Here is a 14489-nt window from a genome sequence, read left to right as displayed (position 1 = left end):
GCTACCAAGTACATGTTATCAGCAGCCATGCTGTAGGGTCTGGTCTGATTTTCTGACTCCTGTCTCTCTGTAACCCTCATCTTCCACAAAACCTTAACATTTAGCCATTTTGTGTTCATTGCTACAGTGAAGAAATGGCTGTGAAGTGAATTTGAATTTCTGAACTGTATTCAACTTTTATGACAAAATAAAATACCTTGCCTTGCAAACTGTTGAGACATACTAGCCCCATAACTGAGCCTTGAATTGCTGATATATTTCACTCTTTCTTTAACACTGTGCTCAGTAAATCTATTTATAGCTGTTGGATGTAACTGATCACTAAATCTGTTTCATAAATAGGAAAAATTACACATTTTTTTCTTATATAGTAAAGTTTTGATGGAATTCTATCACTGCACTGGTAAATTGAATATGTACATTTTAGGCTTCATTTCTGCATGATCGTTACATTTATAGTAATATAAGTACTTGTTATTGATCCCTGACACACACACACACACATATACACACACATATATATATATATATAAACTTTTAACTAAAGAAGTAGGGCAGAAATGTTGCACATTATGTTTTGTGCTTCTGCACCAGCCCAAGGCAACCACAGCAGTAAAGATCTGTGTCTCCAAAGATGCCCCAGTAGCTCCCCTGCACTTTACTGAGCTTAGGGACCCACTCACAATATACTGTATATATAGGGGCATATTTATTATGCTGTGTAAAATGAAATTCAACAAAAAAACGGTTTAAAAAGCTGTGTAAAATATTGCATGGTGTGAGTAATTTTAAGGCACGCGAACGCCAGATTTGACGCCTTTTTTTTACCTTGCTTCTGGCTGAGATCACTGTTTTTTACACGGTGAAGAATAGAATATTCTTATAGAATATATATAGATAGAATATAAATGTCACAGTATAAGACTGATTAGTATATAATACAGATAATTACTACATGGCAGCACAGAAACCAGTGCAATTTGCATTAGCATTTAATAATCAGTCTTGTAGCATCAGCTTCTATGACAGATGAACCTTATTTTCTGCCTTATCAATTGCGACAACCCCTAAGTTGTCAACAGCGGCCTAGAGTACACTGAGCATGTGTGTCACTGACACCCCTTACAAAGTTTAAAATGGTGACCCCCCATGAACAAATCTGAATGCCTGAATCATTACCGTTATAGAGGTTCTGAAATGTTAGGATAATGCAGTAAGTTCCGTTTTTAGGGTTTAGTTATCCTTTAATAAAAATAAAATCTTGATCCCAAAAGATAAAACATCATTGTATTATAGCTTAGTATTTGATCTAAGGTATGCTAATTTTAGTAATAATTTTGCCATATGCTCTTCAGACAAAAATGCTGCTGCTATTATTTATTTGATACATTTAGTCCATGATTATTCATTTTGTGTGTAAAATAGGGTGATCAAATGTACTCATGGGACAATGTTTATTTTTCCCCTGGCAGCTATACTATCTTCAAGAAGAGACTGAACAGAATGACTGCAAGAATGTCTCAAAATTAAGGAAGCATTCTGATCAAGTTACTGCCATTAGAAGCAATGGGCAACTTCTGAGAAGAGACTTCGGTTTTGTTTGGTTTTAGGGTTGCCTGGGAAACAGAGACTTCTCTCGTCTTTAAAATTATAGCTTTCTTGCATAGCATGCTTACTGAAAATAGGATGAAAACATAAGAAAGATAAAAAATTATGCAAAGTCACCTGAGAATTAAGGGGAATTTTTAGATTTTCAAATTGGAAGCAGAATTCTTTAAACATCTATCCTACAGGATTTAAAAAAACACCCTGTAATTGCTATTTTCAGGTCAGAAAACTGTAATAAGCTGTAGCTGCTAACAATAATTTATAGACAATAGATAAAATTACCATGGAGGAATATGAATTCAGCGTTAAACAACTGCAGCCGAATGTTATATCTGTACGTCTCTTTAAGCGCAAAGTGGGAGGATTGGGTTTCCTGGTTAAGCAAAGGAGGAACAAACCACCTGTAATTATTTCTGATTTAATTCGGGGAGGGACAGCAGAACAGAGTGGGTTGGTGCAAGTAGGCGATATTATCTTAGCTGTGAATGAAAGGCCCCTTGTAGATGCCAGCTATGAAAATGCCCTGGAGATACTACGTAGCATTTCTTCAGAGACCTTCGTTGTACTGATCCTTAGAGGTCCAGAAGGATTCACAACCCACTTGGAGACCACCTTTTCTGGAGATGGAACGCCCAAGACCATTCGGGTCACCAGACCTCTGTGTTCAAAATCCAAGTCAGCTGACTTGACAAGTCAGAGCCTTTATAGCAAAGATCACCATAACATGGTGGACAGTGCAACAAGTTCAGCTGGGTCTTCTTGGCAGGAGGTTCATCAGCTTCTTAACTTGAATGGACTTGATGGTGGTAAAGGTGATGACATCAGCATCAGCCCTTGCCTTAACGGAAGAGAAAATTCTAATGACATATTGAAAGAAATTGAGCCAGTTGTGAGCCATTTACAGAATACAAGAAAGGAGCTAAATGGAGATGAACATCGAAATGTGGAGCAAAAAGATGCACAAGTTCAGGTTGAAAGGTACGTTTTTACTAGAAAATCTATACTGACCACAGTAATCTAGCAGTCCTCTTCCATTAAACACAACACTGGAGCTTTTGTTAAAACCTGTGAAAAGTAATTAGGTTTTACATTAGCACCATTTTCTCTAGAGGAACTTTCAAAAGCATAAAATAAACAGGTGCAGGTTTAGCTTATTAGGGGGGGCAGTACTGGAAGAGATTACTTCCCCTATCAGTGGGTCCCTAAACAATGCATGTTAGTGGAAGATCACAGACAGAATTAGTCAGGTTACAGAGGCACCGAGTGACAAATTTCCCCCTGGATCTGGAAGTGTCTTCATTTCATAAACTGCATGTGACCAGCTAAATGCTGTACATTTATTTTATTCCTTTCTACCAAAAGGGCTTTAGTAATAATTGACAGCACTGCATGCATGCAGGATCCAGAAAAGCATATTTATGTCATGGCACTCTTACAGTAGGCTTTATAATGCTAATGTCCAACCTGCAGCCCTCCCTCTACTTTGAAATGCAGCTCCCAGTAACCCTGGAAAGTTGGGGAGGCCACAGGTTGGAGATTCTCTTTTATATTCTCTTCCCCGTCAGAAAAATGGCATTTATGAAATATAATTATCTCCATATGTAAGTACTGTTCAGAATATTAAACTGCACTTAATCTTCATGCTGATATCTTAATAGAAGCCTTACGGTAAATCACTCAGTTTTGATTTGATCAGGATATTCTCCATTGTATTAAATGTGCTGCTACGCCAACGGGCTTAGTTATTTATGGGCAGAAATAGTGACAGTACATTTTTGCGACTTAAAAAATTAGTTTGCAGGCAACGATGTTTTAACCCTTTTTACATTATAATAAGTATGCCTTTAATGGTAAAAATGAAAAGGTTGGTGTTTACAGCTTCCTACTACTTACCTTAGTAAGGAAACTAAAACATGAAGATGTCACATAACTCACTGTTCTGTTTTTCTACCCTCTTGTTAGGACTCCAGACGAGTTCCACTCATGCAAATACTGTAACTAGAACTCAGATCATCTGCTGTGTGATGAGGCATAGAAATGGACAGATTTAGCCCCTCTTTGCTCTACCATCTACAACAATAATCTATAAATACCCTTCTGTGTGCTAAATATTAGTTCCAATTGTGTCCCCTGGAGGGAACTCCTTGTTGGCTTCATGGCATCAGATTAAACCCAAGACAATGTGGAAATCACAAGTCAGAACAAAGTCACACTACAAACTTGACACACTGGGATGTGAAAAATATTCCTCCTTGTGTTGTGAGTCTGAATATGTTATAACTAGGGTATAGATTTAGTTTCTCATTAAACTGTACATTAAAGGGATACTGTCATGGGAAAAAACATTTTTTTCAAAATGAATCAGTTAATAGTGCTGCTCCAGCAGAATTCTGCACTGAAATCCATTTCTCAAAAGAGCAAACAGATTTTTTTATATTCAGTTTTAAAATCTGACATGGGGTTAGACATTTTGTCAATTTCCCAGCTGCCCCCAGTCATGTGACTTGTGCCTGCACTTTTGGAGAGAAATGCTTTCTGGCAGGCTGCTGTTTTTCCTTCTCAATGTAACTGAATGTGTCTCAGTGGGACATGGGTTTTTACTATTGAGTGTTGTTCTTAGATCTACCAGGCAGCTGTTATCTTGTTTTAGGGAGCTGTTATCTGGTTACCTTCCCATTGTTCTTTTGTTTTGCTGCTGGGGGGGGAAAGGGAGGGGGTGATATCATTCTAACTTGCAGTACAGCAGTAAAGAGTGATTGAAGTTTATCAGAGCACAAGTCACATGACTTGGGGCAGCTGGGAAATTGACAATATGTCTAGCCCAATGTCAGATTTCAAAATTGAATATAAAAAAATCTGTTTGCTCTTTTGAGAAATGGATTTCAGTGCAGAATTCTGCTGGAACAGCTCTATTAACTGATTCATTTTGAAAAAAAATTTTTTTGCCATGACAGTATCCCTTTAAAAAGTACTGGGAACTATATTCTGCAGAGAATATGGAGACCATAAATGTTGGGGTATAGCTGTTATAATTATGCAAAGAACCTTCCCTCTTTACATGTTGCCATGCTGCTGGTCTCAGCCATTGTACTCCAACAACAGAACAAAATAATGCAAACTTTTTAAAACTACTAAATGATTAAATGTTGTATTGTGCTCTATGGTTGATGCTTTTGCATGGTTATGTACATATGCTAATATGAAGATAAGGCCAAGGACAGTTTTTGGAGAATTAGGCTGGTAGACAAGAGAAAAGGCAGAATAAATACAAAAGATACATAGACTATACTTCTTTTGCATAGGATGGTTGTACATGAGAAACAATGTTGCACCCCTGAGCACTGACCAAAAATTATTGGAATTTTCAGCTTTAGGCTTTATTTATCAAAAAGGGTCAAAGTGCAAACAGTAAAAAAAAAGCCACAAAGTGCCATGTTTGTCACAGCCACCCCAATAGAATTTCACTGCATGCCTAGATGTGCATCTCTTTGAGCTCTCTTTTGAGTGGAGGGCAAGCTGTGGTGCCTACCAGATCAGAGCACACATTTCAATCCCTGGAAGGGCTAGGGGGTTACAGAGTTGTTTCAGGGGTTATAAAGACTTTTTTAATTGACCTCTATTTTCATTCAGCCTAGATGTTCAAGATGGCCAGTAAAGATAAATAACTTAAAAGTAAAAAAGAAGCAGCTCATTTGGCTGAATGAGGTGCAGAAATGTGATAGTTTCAGTCAAGATAACAGCACATCATAAAATCTATTAATACAATGCAGCTGACGTAGTATGGGAACTGCATCAGTATAAGTGGAGAAGAAGTAACATATGTTCCGTGGGTCTTTGATACCTGGTACTTTGCAAAAATATATTATGTTTTAAAAGTAATCTGTAATATAATTAAAATTTTACATTCCTTTCTTACCAACTAAAGATTTCAGTTCACTAAACAACAGACTTTGCTTCAGGAGGGCGCCCAGTAATAACCTTCCAAAAACAGATAAATAGAATGAGCTGTTAGCAGATTATTTGGTGGGAGGACTGTTATAGAAATCTATAACTCACTGTTAGATCATATCTGAATAAACAGAATTAAAATACTCTGTGCATAAACCCCATCACATATTTTCCACAATTAAATACAAGCAAGTACTTAGTACACTAATTTATGCTACACACTTGTTCGCCATTAGCACACAATTCATATGATCCTGTTGCACCTTGTCCCTATGCAGAATAGCTGCACCCTTGTTCTGGATGTTCCTTTCATAGCTCAAAGCGGAATGCGCTGCTCTCCTATATAAGCTCTGCAACACTTGCATCCACATGACATGCTTTCAATGAATCATGTAAAAATAAAAGGCATGGACGCCTATGCTTACATGGCAGGTGCAAGGTGCAAAAACTGGCAAACCAATTGCTGCCAAGTGCAAATCTTGGTATCACTGTTAGCGGAGAAGTCTTAATTGTCTTCATATTTCTTTGCAGAATTCTTTTTGAAACTCTGGGAAAAATAAACCTAGTATAGAACTATGTAACACAACCACAATAACACTCTTTATCTCTTTATGCACATATTTTCTTTAACCATATTGCATTAGCTTCCTACTTATTTCCTCAAAGAAACTTATTAGATAACGTTGACATCTCCTGGGCTTTGTAAAAACATGCTGACAGTTTGTAATTACTTTATTGATTTTGATGGTTTCCTCTGTGAAATCTCTTAATAGCCCTTCAAACAGATTCCCTGCTACAGATGTCCCACTACAAGATTGATAATTTCCTTACTGTTATCGTCATCTCTTGAATGATACTGGTTCAACCAGTATCATTCAGATAAATATGAATTTAGGTCCAACTTGAACAACTAAAAGCTAACAGGTGGGGCATGACTTTTCAGAACAAACACAATTGTACAGTCAGGATTCCTATCCACTGTGTTGTTAAGCTTCTATCCTAACACACACAAGGAATGACTCAAAATACCGCATGCATTTCTTGTTTCTTAAAGGTGGTGGTTTGCAACACCTTTACTCCTATCTAGAAAGGAGGAATATGTTGTAGACTAGAAACACAACAGCATGGGTAAAGGAGTATGTATGACTGCAATTTTCTTTTGGTTTAATTATTTACCTGTATATAAATGTATTGTTGCTTGTATCATGCCGAAAGCCTATCTTCTTATTTCATTGCATACTGTGCTATTGGAAGGTTCAAGAATTAACCTGTGAATATGTGAAATAATATGATACGAGAGCAATGGTGTTCTATGGCAGTAATGACAAATAAGAGCAAGAGTAAGCAAAAGCCTTGAAATTATGACTGGATTGCTAGAGGGATGTATTAAAAGAATAGGAAATTAACAGTGGAGAGATTTAATTGTGAGCAGTATTAGTATTCAATTTTGCGACATTAGAAGCAGTTGAGGCTGATTATACTACATATTCACTTGGTTAGAAAGGCAAAGTGAAACTAGAGGGACATGGAAAACCTGTCACTAGACAGAACAAGGTGGAGATTTTATCCCACTGGGATGACAAAATCCCTCACCAGAAGAACAATTCAGCATTTTAATAAGAATAAGAGGGATTTAATTATTGGTATTTGTTTTATATATGTAAAATGAATCATTGCCATTTAAAGGCTTTTATTAATAAAATTGGAGAGTACAGTCAAGCAAAAAGAGAATTCCCTACTAATAAATACTCAGTGATATGTAAAGTAAGGTTAATGCACTGATAGTGTAAGAATACACTGCCCATGATTCCCATTATTTTTATTGTTGCCTCTAAAAGCTCATGTATCATAGCCCTCAATGTGTTTTGTTGTGTCTGTGGTATTTAGGTATCTTTTTAGAGAAGGTGAGAAGCTGATATAAAACACCAAAAACATAGAACTGACCACAGCTAATTTCATTGTTAAGGGAGAAATGTAATAGAAAGTGTAACATTTCTCAAGGCCTAGAAACCCATAATACCCAAGTAGTATTGTGTCTGTGGATAATAGGCACAGTCAACTACTTAAAGGAAAACTATAACCACAGAACAATGTAGGTCTCTATAAAAATATATTGCAAAATACAGCTCATTTAAAACCCTGCTTCATGTAAATAAACATACAATATACTTTTTTAGTAATATGTGCCATTGGGTACCTTTTAAAAAATAAGGATTTGTGGCGCACACAAACAATCCAAACAAACCATACTTGTTAGGACACATGAGTTCTGTTTTTTGCTTCCACACTTCTTCCTGTTACAGTTAGAGTTGTAGTATTTCTGGTCAGGTGATCTCTGAGGCAGCACACAGACCATCACAAAATGGTGGTTCAAGGCAAGAGACGTAAAAGGGCAAGATATATATTCCAGTTTCGTAAGATTCTTTAATATGCCACTTAGTTTGATATAAACTATCTGTTGCATAAGTGTTCATTTTGGGAGTATAATTTTCCTTTATATTTGTTTGCTGTGTTAGAAAGCAAACAAGTTAGTAGTTGCTATGGGTTAGTAGACCTGGAAGAAATTGTACTCGTTATTACATTAGCATTAGTTTTGTTTTAAGGCATTTAAATTGCTTTATATTAACCCCATGTAGAGTTGCCAGTATTTTACAAGCCTGGCTGCTAAAAATGATGCTTGATGCCATGATAATAGGAGAGAATGAAGACAGTGTAGGAAGGCCTGTAAGGTAGCAACCCTAACCCCATGCCTGTTTAAATAGCTTTGTTGAATTTTCCCCTAATTAATCTTTCAAAAGACTATTAATAATGTAACACCCTAATCCATTTCCAGCTTTTAAATTATGATTCTGGATTCTACACAGCATCCCCTGTAGTGATGTGTGGGCCAGCCCGATACCTGGGGGGTTTACCCACGAGTCAGGTGGGTTCAGGACGACTTCGCTCCCCTATTTGTGGGTCGCAGGCAGGTTCGGCTTTACACTGCTGGCTTCCAATTTCCGGTTTTATAGGTGCATGCCTCTCCTCCCTGCCCCTTTTGCAAAATCATTGACGGCGTGGGTCTATAAAAGGAAGGTGGAAGTCGGGTATTCCAGTATCCAGTTAAGTTTTATGTTTACTTTATGCCCTTGCAGTTTTGTGTTCACACAATTTAAGGAAGACATTGATCCATCAGTTTGTAAATAGCAATACATTCATTAAGTTGCAAATTATACTGTATGATATTTCAAGAAGGCTAGGTAAAGACAAAACAGTATTTCCCAGGTTAACTGCCTCCTGTTAATGGCAGTAAGCAATACTAAGAATATACAGTTGAGACTACTAATGCTTCTGATCCTGTATATACAGTAAAATATTTCCCTAGGCTTGTTTACATTATAAAATGAAAATACATAAGTAATGCTAGTATGTTCCCAGCCAGCATGGAAATGTACTACATGGATGATGCTTTAATGCAAAGTTATTTCTGCTCATGGTGTATAACGGTCCTTACAAATCTATGCATCATTTTATATTTTTGTGGAACCTGCCAATTACAAAAATGTATTCTATTCAGAAACAGTGAAGAAAATGGACAGACATGAAATGTAAGGGGTTATTTCAGTACAGGCACCTTCCATCTTAACAGTTTCACTGTATTGCTTGCCAATCAATTCATTGCAAGCAGTTAAAGTGACAAAAATCACACTACAGGCAGGTAGCAGTGCAGAAATTCAGCTCTTGCATAAAGATTGTTAGATGATGGGATTTTAAAATTTTTCAAAAACCACATGAAGAAATGTGACGTGGATCAGCTCAATATAGATCCTACACACTGAGTTTGCCTTCAGAGCTTTGCCTTTGAATTTTAGATTCAATGACTGTTTTTTCTGAGCCATGTTTTCTGCCACTGGAATGGTGCTTTCTAATGCACATGAACCAATTTTGTATTATTATACCATAAACAATGGTGCGAGATTCTAGCAGTTAGGGTACAGTTCAGTAGGTTAAAAATATCATCTATAATTTTGGCAAGAACATGTTTTTAAAGGTGCTCTTCTGAGGCTGGGACCCAAGGCAAATGCACTCCTGGACAGATACATTTGCAACTAGAAAATATTCCAGAATCTTGGACAAAATATGAATGCCCTGAAGTTATTGAGATCTTGTGTAGAAGTAGCTACTGTACCTATAGCCAAAGGTTTACCTGTTCTGTGCAGAAGAGCATGGCCCTTAGTGCTCATAAAGGGAACACTTCTGCCCAGGGTTTGCACCTGAAAGCAGAGCAGAGTATCAGCAGGTGCAGGCCAGCCCTTACTATCTATGGGAGGTAAATACAGTGCTCCAGTGCAGCCAGCATCTGCTACAGCTCCTGCATCTGAACCTACAAGTTTGGGGACTGGTAGAACCTATGTGCTTCCCCTCGTCTGCCCCAGTGCAGATACAAATGTGCTCACTGTTGATGGATGAGCCATAGCGTGTTCTCAACTTACAGGCTTTCGAATTTTTAAACTGTCTTTAGCGCTGGTTAATGGGAAAACATACATTCTTCCACTAAGTTTACATATTTGCATTGGTACATATTAAAACTACATATCGATGCTTGAGACCTGAATTTAGTGTCCTCTTTGTGATCACTAGGAACCCTGTCTAAATGCATCTGCCACTTTGGTAAAGTACCAAAAGTGTCCCTTTTAATAAGCCAGAGGAATATAACTGAATTAAAATGTATATTAGTATCAGTATGTGTGTATCTATCAGAAGGTACACTAGCTTCATCATAATCATTTTAAAATAGAATCTTAATTAGCTCATAAAATTATCACCTTTCCACAACTTTTGTTATCATTTAAGAAATGTGACTGTGTTGTATGTAGGAGGGAGAGTTAACCAGCAGCACTGCACCCAGGCTTAGAGGACTTTACAGGACTGCTAAGGATAAATGATAAAGCTTGGGAAGTTCATTGGCAGAAGACGACTGAAGATTACAGTGTTTTGTGTGAAAATATCTTCTATAACCCAAATTCTGTAAATCCTCTGGTTGGAATTATAAAGATGCAGTATTTACACTATCTATGATTTGCTTGTTCAGAACAACATGAGCACTTCAAAAATAGCATTGCTTGGGTATGATGATAATGTCACAGTCTCCCACTGCCACAACTACACAAAAGACAGTTTGTGGTGTTATATATTTTGGAGACTTATGTCCTTACTCTTCCTTTACTTAAGAAGCTAATACTGTTAGTTATGCTTGCCAGGTTTAGTTAGGAACCATATATTCAAATATCATAAGAGGAATGATAGTATGAAGAAGTAGGTACGAACTTTAGATTTTACATGGCAAGATGTTATCAGATATAATATGATTATGATCTTTTGAACAATGTTTGTTTCTCTGAGGCTTATTTATTTAATTAACAGCTATACCCCAGACATGACAGACAATACTAGCTACTGCATAGTGCTACTGTGCCCTGTTCAGTTACTATAGTTTTTGGTGTTGCGTGCAAACAATCCAGCACAAGATGACCTAACTATAGCCCTTCCATGATGACACTAAGAAGACATGCAGGCACAGCAACATTGTGCTTATACCAAATTGCTTCCAGATATGTCTGTAGAACACTCTATTCCATGAACTGGGTCCATGTGGAAATTTGTCAAGTTCTACATTTGTGATTTAAAATGCACATATAGTTAGTAGTAATAACCAATATAATAGAGTAAAAACCCAGGCACTGGTCCCAATGCCATAACCAGTATCATAAAATAGTAACCCAGTGACTGATCTAAATGCCATTTTGGACTTGAGAAGAAAGGGAAAACCTTCAGGTGGCATTTTTATCCTTCATCTGAATCATCTAGAAATTAATAAGAAATCATTCTAGAATTGACTTGAGTGTAACAAATGTGTGTCTCCATATTACTCATTACTGAGTATATATTTTAACAGTACACATTATTTTAAGGCACACATTTAAATGACTCTTTTGCAATTATTAGACCATTCCAGGAGGAATTAAAGAATTAAGGCATTAGTCTTATTTTGTGGGAAAGATACTAATTGCCTGGTGGTGTTTAACATAACTGGGGTTATTCGTCTGGTGGTATTCTACTTAGTAGTGAGGAATTGATTCATGATACAGTTTCTATTAATTTAGGTTTAGAGAAAAGCTAGGGAATTTGTTCTGTTGCTGCTTTACTTGGCCTTTGTTATGACCTGACCTAGCTCCCCCTCTTAATTCTAGGACATACCTCCTGCTGACTTCTAGAACATGGCAGCTTTGTACATAACATCAACACTGTGCAGATGTATCATTATTCAGTCTTTGCTGAAATTTTGCTTGATTGGATATTATCAATAAGCCAATTAAGTTAAAATTGTAATCTTTCGGGTTAGGACTGCCAAAAAAGGCAACTAGCCTGAGCCGCTTGGTTTTGGGTAATGTTTACACTGTCTTTTTTTCAGGGATGTATTTAACTACTGTTTAGCAGTTTGATATATCCAAAATGTTTGTTAAAGAATCTGACCCTGAAATTCCCTGCAAGTATGCAAGTAGAAGAAAAAAAATGGCTAAATAATAACAAACAGAAAGGAATACAATTGGTAAAATCATGATAAATGATGTGTTACAAAGGTTATAAGGCACTTTGAGTAGAGGACTGAAATGAGATGCTAAAGGTGCAAGTCACACAAAAGACATGACATCAAAAACATATTTGTACACTCATTCTCCTGGCTTTCTGAGTGTTCATGAACCATGACTTCCATAACCTGCACATATCTTTGTTACAGCTCATTTACCAGATGACGTGTAGAGTTACGGCTGTTCGGCACAGCCCTGTTTAACTTTAGGACGCTTTCATCGTCAAGGACTATACAAATTCAAATTACTGTTATATGAGAACGATAGAAGTGGGGGTTGGGAGCTTGTGATATATACTGAAAAGCATGGAAAAATTAGGACAATTTAACAATTAAGACAATATTTGATGGTTTTATTCTGTACCTTTATATTCAGCAACTCGCAGACACAACCAAGTATGCAGAAGGACCAAGTCGTCAATGGTATCTGGAAAAACAACAATAAAATGCCTGTGGTTTTCAACAACCCATATCTGGAGTGTGAGCAGGTAGGTAACTTCTCAATAAACATTGAACTGAACAAATCTGGGAAAAAACATCTTTATTCTAGTTTTTCCAGTTAAAGCCCATGGCTCTGTTTATTTGTGTTGTAAAATCCAGTTTGATATTCTTGAGGCTAGACCAGTTGCAGGAAGGCTTGTTTCAGTGATTAAACTGTTACCCTGACTTCAGACAAACCAGACTCAAAATCCTGTTTTATCTCTTTTTAAACCCGGATGTTTCACTTATGCCAGACTTTTTTATGCCAGTACCTCTTGTGCCATCAAAACTTCAATCTCTGCAGGGCAGGGATTCAATTTATCTAAAACGCAAAATCTGTGATATGTCAGCCTTGTATTTCACTAGAATCAGAACATAGATCTCCAGGAGATGGTGTGCCTGACAAACTGGATTGCTGTTTTTGACTGTAGCTAATGTTCTTGCAAATGAAAATACTCTGGTACATTCAGAGGAATCTCACTGGCTTTGTGACTCTTCCTGCTGCTGATCCAGCATTTCAGTTTAACAGTGTATATTCAATTGCCAATTCCAAGGGAATCTGGGTCTACAATTCTAGCCTTATTTGTAAGCACAATATGAGTATTTTTTCTGGAGGTAGTATGCTGAAAAAAACAGATATAGACTTCAGCATGATATGAATTCTTTAGTATGCTCCCTAAATTGCCAGAGAATGTTTTGTTAGAAAGTAACCTGTTATGATGGCAGCACAGGTGCATGATGTCCATTAAATCCCAGTTTTAAGTTTTGCTTTTCCCAGTTCTCTGTGAATTAAGGATGATGCTGGTGGCACCCCACTCAGATAGCAGCGTTTTGGTGACCCATCAACAGAACCACAAGGGGCCGTATGTGAATACAGCAGCCAGAACAATACATACAAACTGTCATAAATGCATTCTGTTCAAAGAGACTAAAAAAGTGATCCAGTAAAAAAGCATACATCTCATCCCTGCACAACAGATAGATACTGAACTTAATGGAATATATTTACTTGTGAACAAAATATGGTATGAAACATGTTTTGTTATTTTATTTACAATGTATTTCAAAAAAGCTGAAGTAACAATCCAGCTGGTTACGGTCTTTAATAGCAGAACAGCAATCATTACATTACAGGAACAGTAACACCAAAAACTAAAAGTGTTTGAAAGTAATGAAAATATCATGAACTGATGTCCTGCTCTAGTAAAAGTGATGTGTTTGATTCAGAAACACTACTATAGTTTATATAAATAAGCTGTTGTGTAGCAAAGGCAGAAAATGAAAAAAAGACTATATGGCACAGGATAAATAATGGATAACAGATAACATTATGTTCTACAGAGCTTATCTGCTATCTGCTGTGTAACCTGAGCCTTTTTTCCTTTGAATGGCTGCTGTTTATTTATATAAAGCTAAGCTCCCTTTGGGATTCAGTCAGGGTTGGGCCAAGCCGACAGGGCGCCCTAAGCAGAGTATATGATGTTGGCATAAAAATAATTACTTGCTGTTGATCAAAATAATATTTTAACTTGTCAAGTCTGCCCAAAGCCATGCTTTCTCTTCTAGTCACACAGATGACAAGTATACCCCATCATTTGTCATGTGTTTGTTGTGTATAAGATTGTATCTGCTGTTTGCTTGCAAATATTTTGCTGACAAACTGTTTTCTTCTCTGGTAATAAAATGTGTAGGTTTCCCGAGCTGCCTAGTAGGTGTTAATTAGAAAGGAATGATTAGTTGTAGCACTCTTACTTGTTGTATAAGACAGGTAAACAGCCCACCTTGAATGTCAGAGTACTCTTGTACATAAAGGATGATTGAAGGA

General features: G+C 37.0%; 1 protein-coding gene across 2 annotated transcripts in view; it reads left to right on the top strand.

The window, feature by feature from the left end:
* The window catches only part of nos1.S (nitric oxide synthase 1 S homeolog), a 63893-nt gene that overhangs the window by 21072 nt on the left and 28332 nt on the right, over positions 1–14489 (top strand). For both annotated transcript variants that reach the window (XM_041580386.1, XM_041580387.1), the window contains exons 2-3: positions 1473–2586; positions 12561–12672. In XM_041580386.1, the coding sequence (XP_041436320.1) occupies positions 1892–2586; positions 12561–12672 (807 nt within the window). In that variant the 5' untranslated portion in view covers positions 1473–1891. The remainder of the gene's footprint in view (positions 1–1472; positions 2587–12560; positions 12673–14489) is intronic.

Source organism: Xenopus laevis, chromosome 1S (assembly GCF_017654675.1).
Source record: "Xenopus laevis strain J_2021 chromosome 1S, Xenopus_laevis_v10.1, whole genome shotgun sequence".
NCBI classification, from domain to species: Eukaryota; Metazoa; Chordata; class Amphibia; order Anura; family Pipidae; genus Xenopus; species Xenopus laevis.
This window is presented reverse-complemented; position numbering and strand designations above follow the sequence as displayed.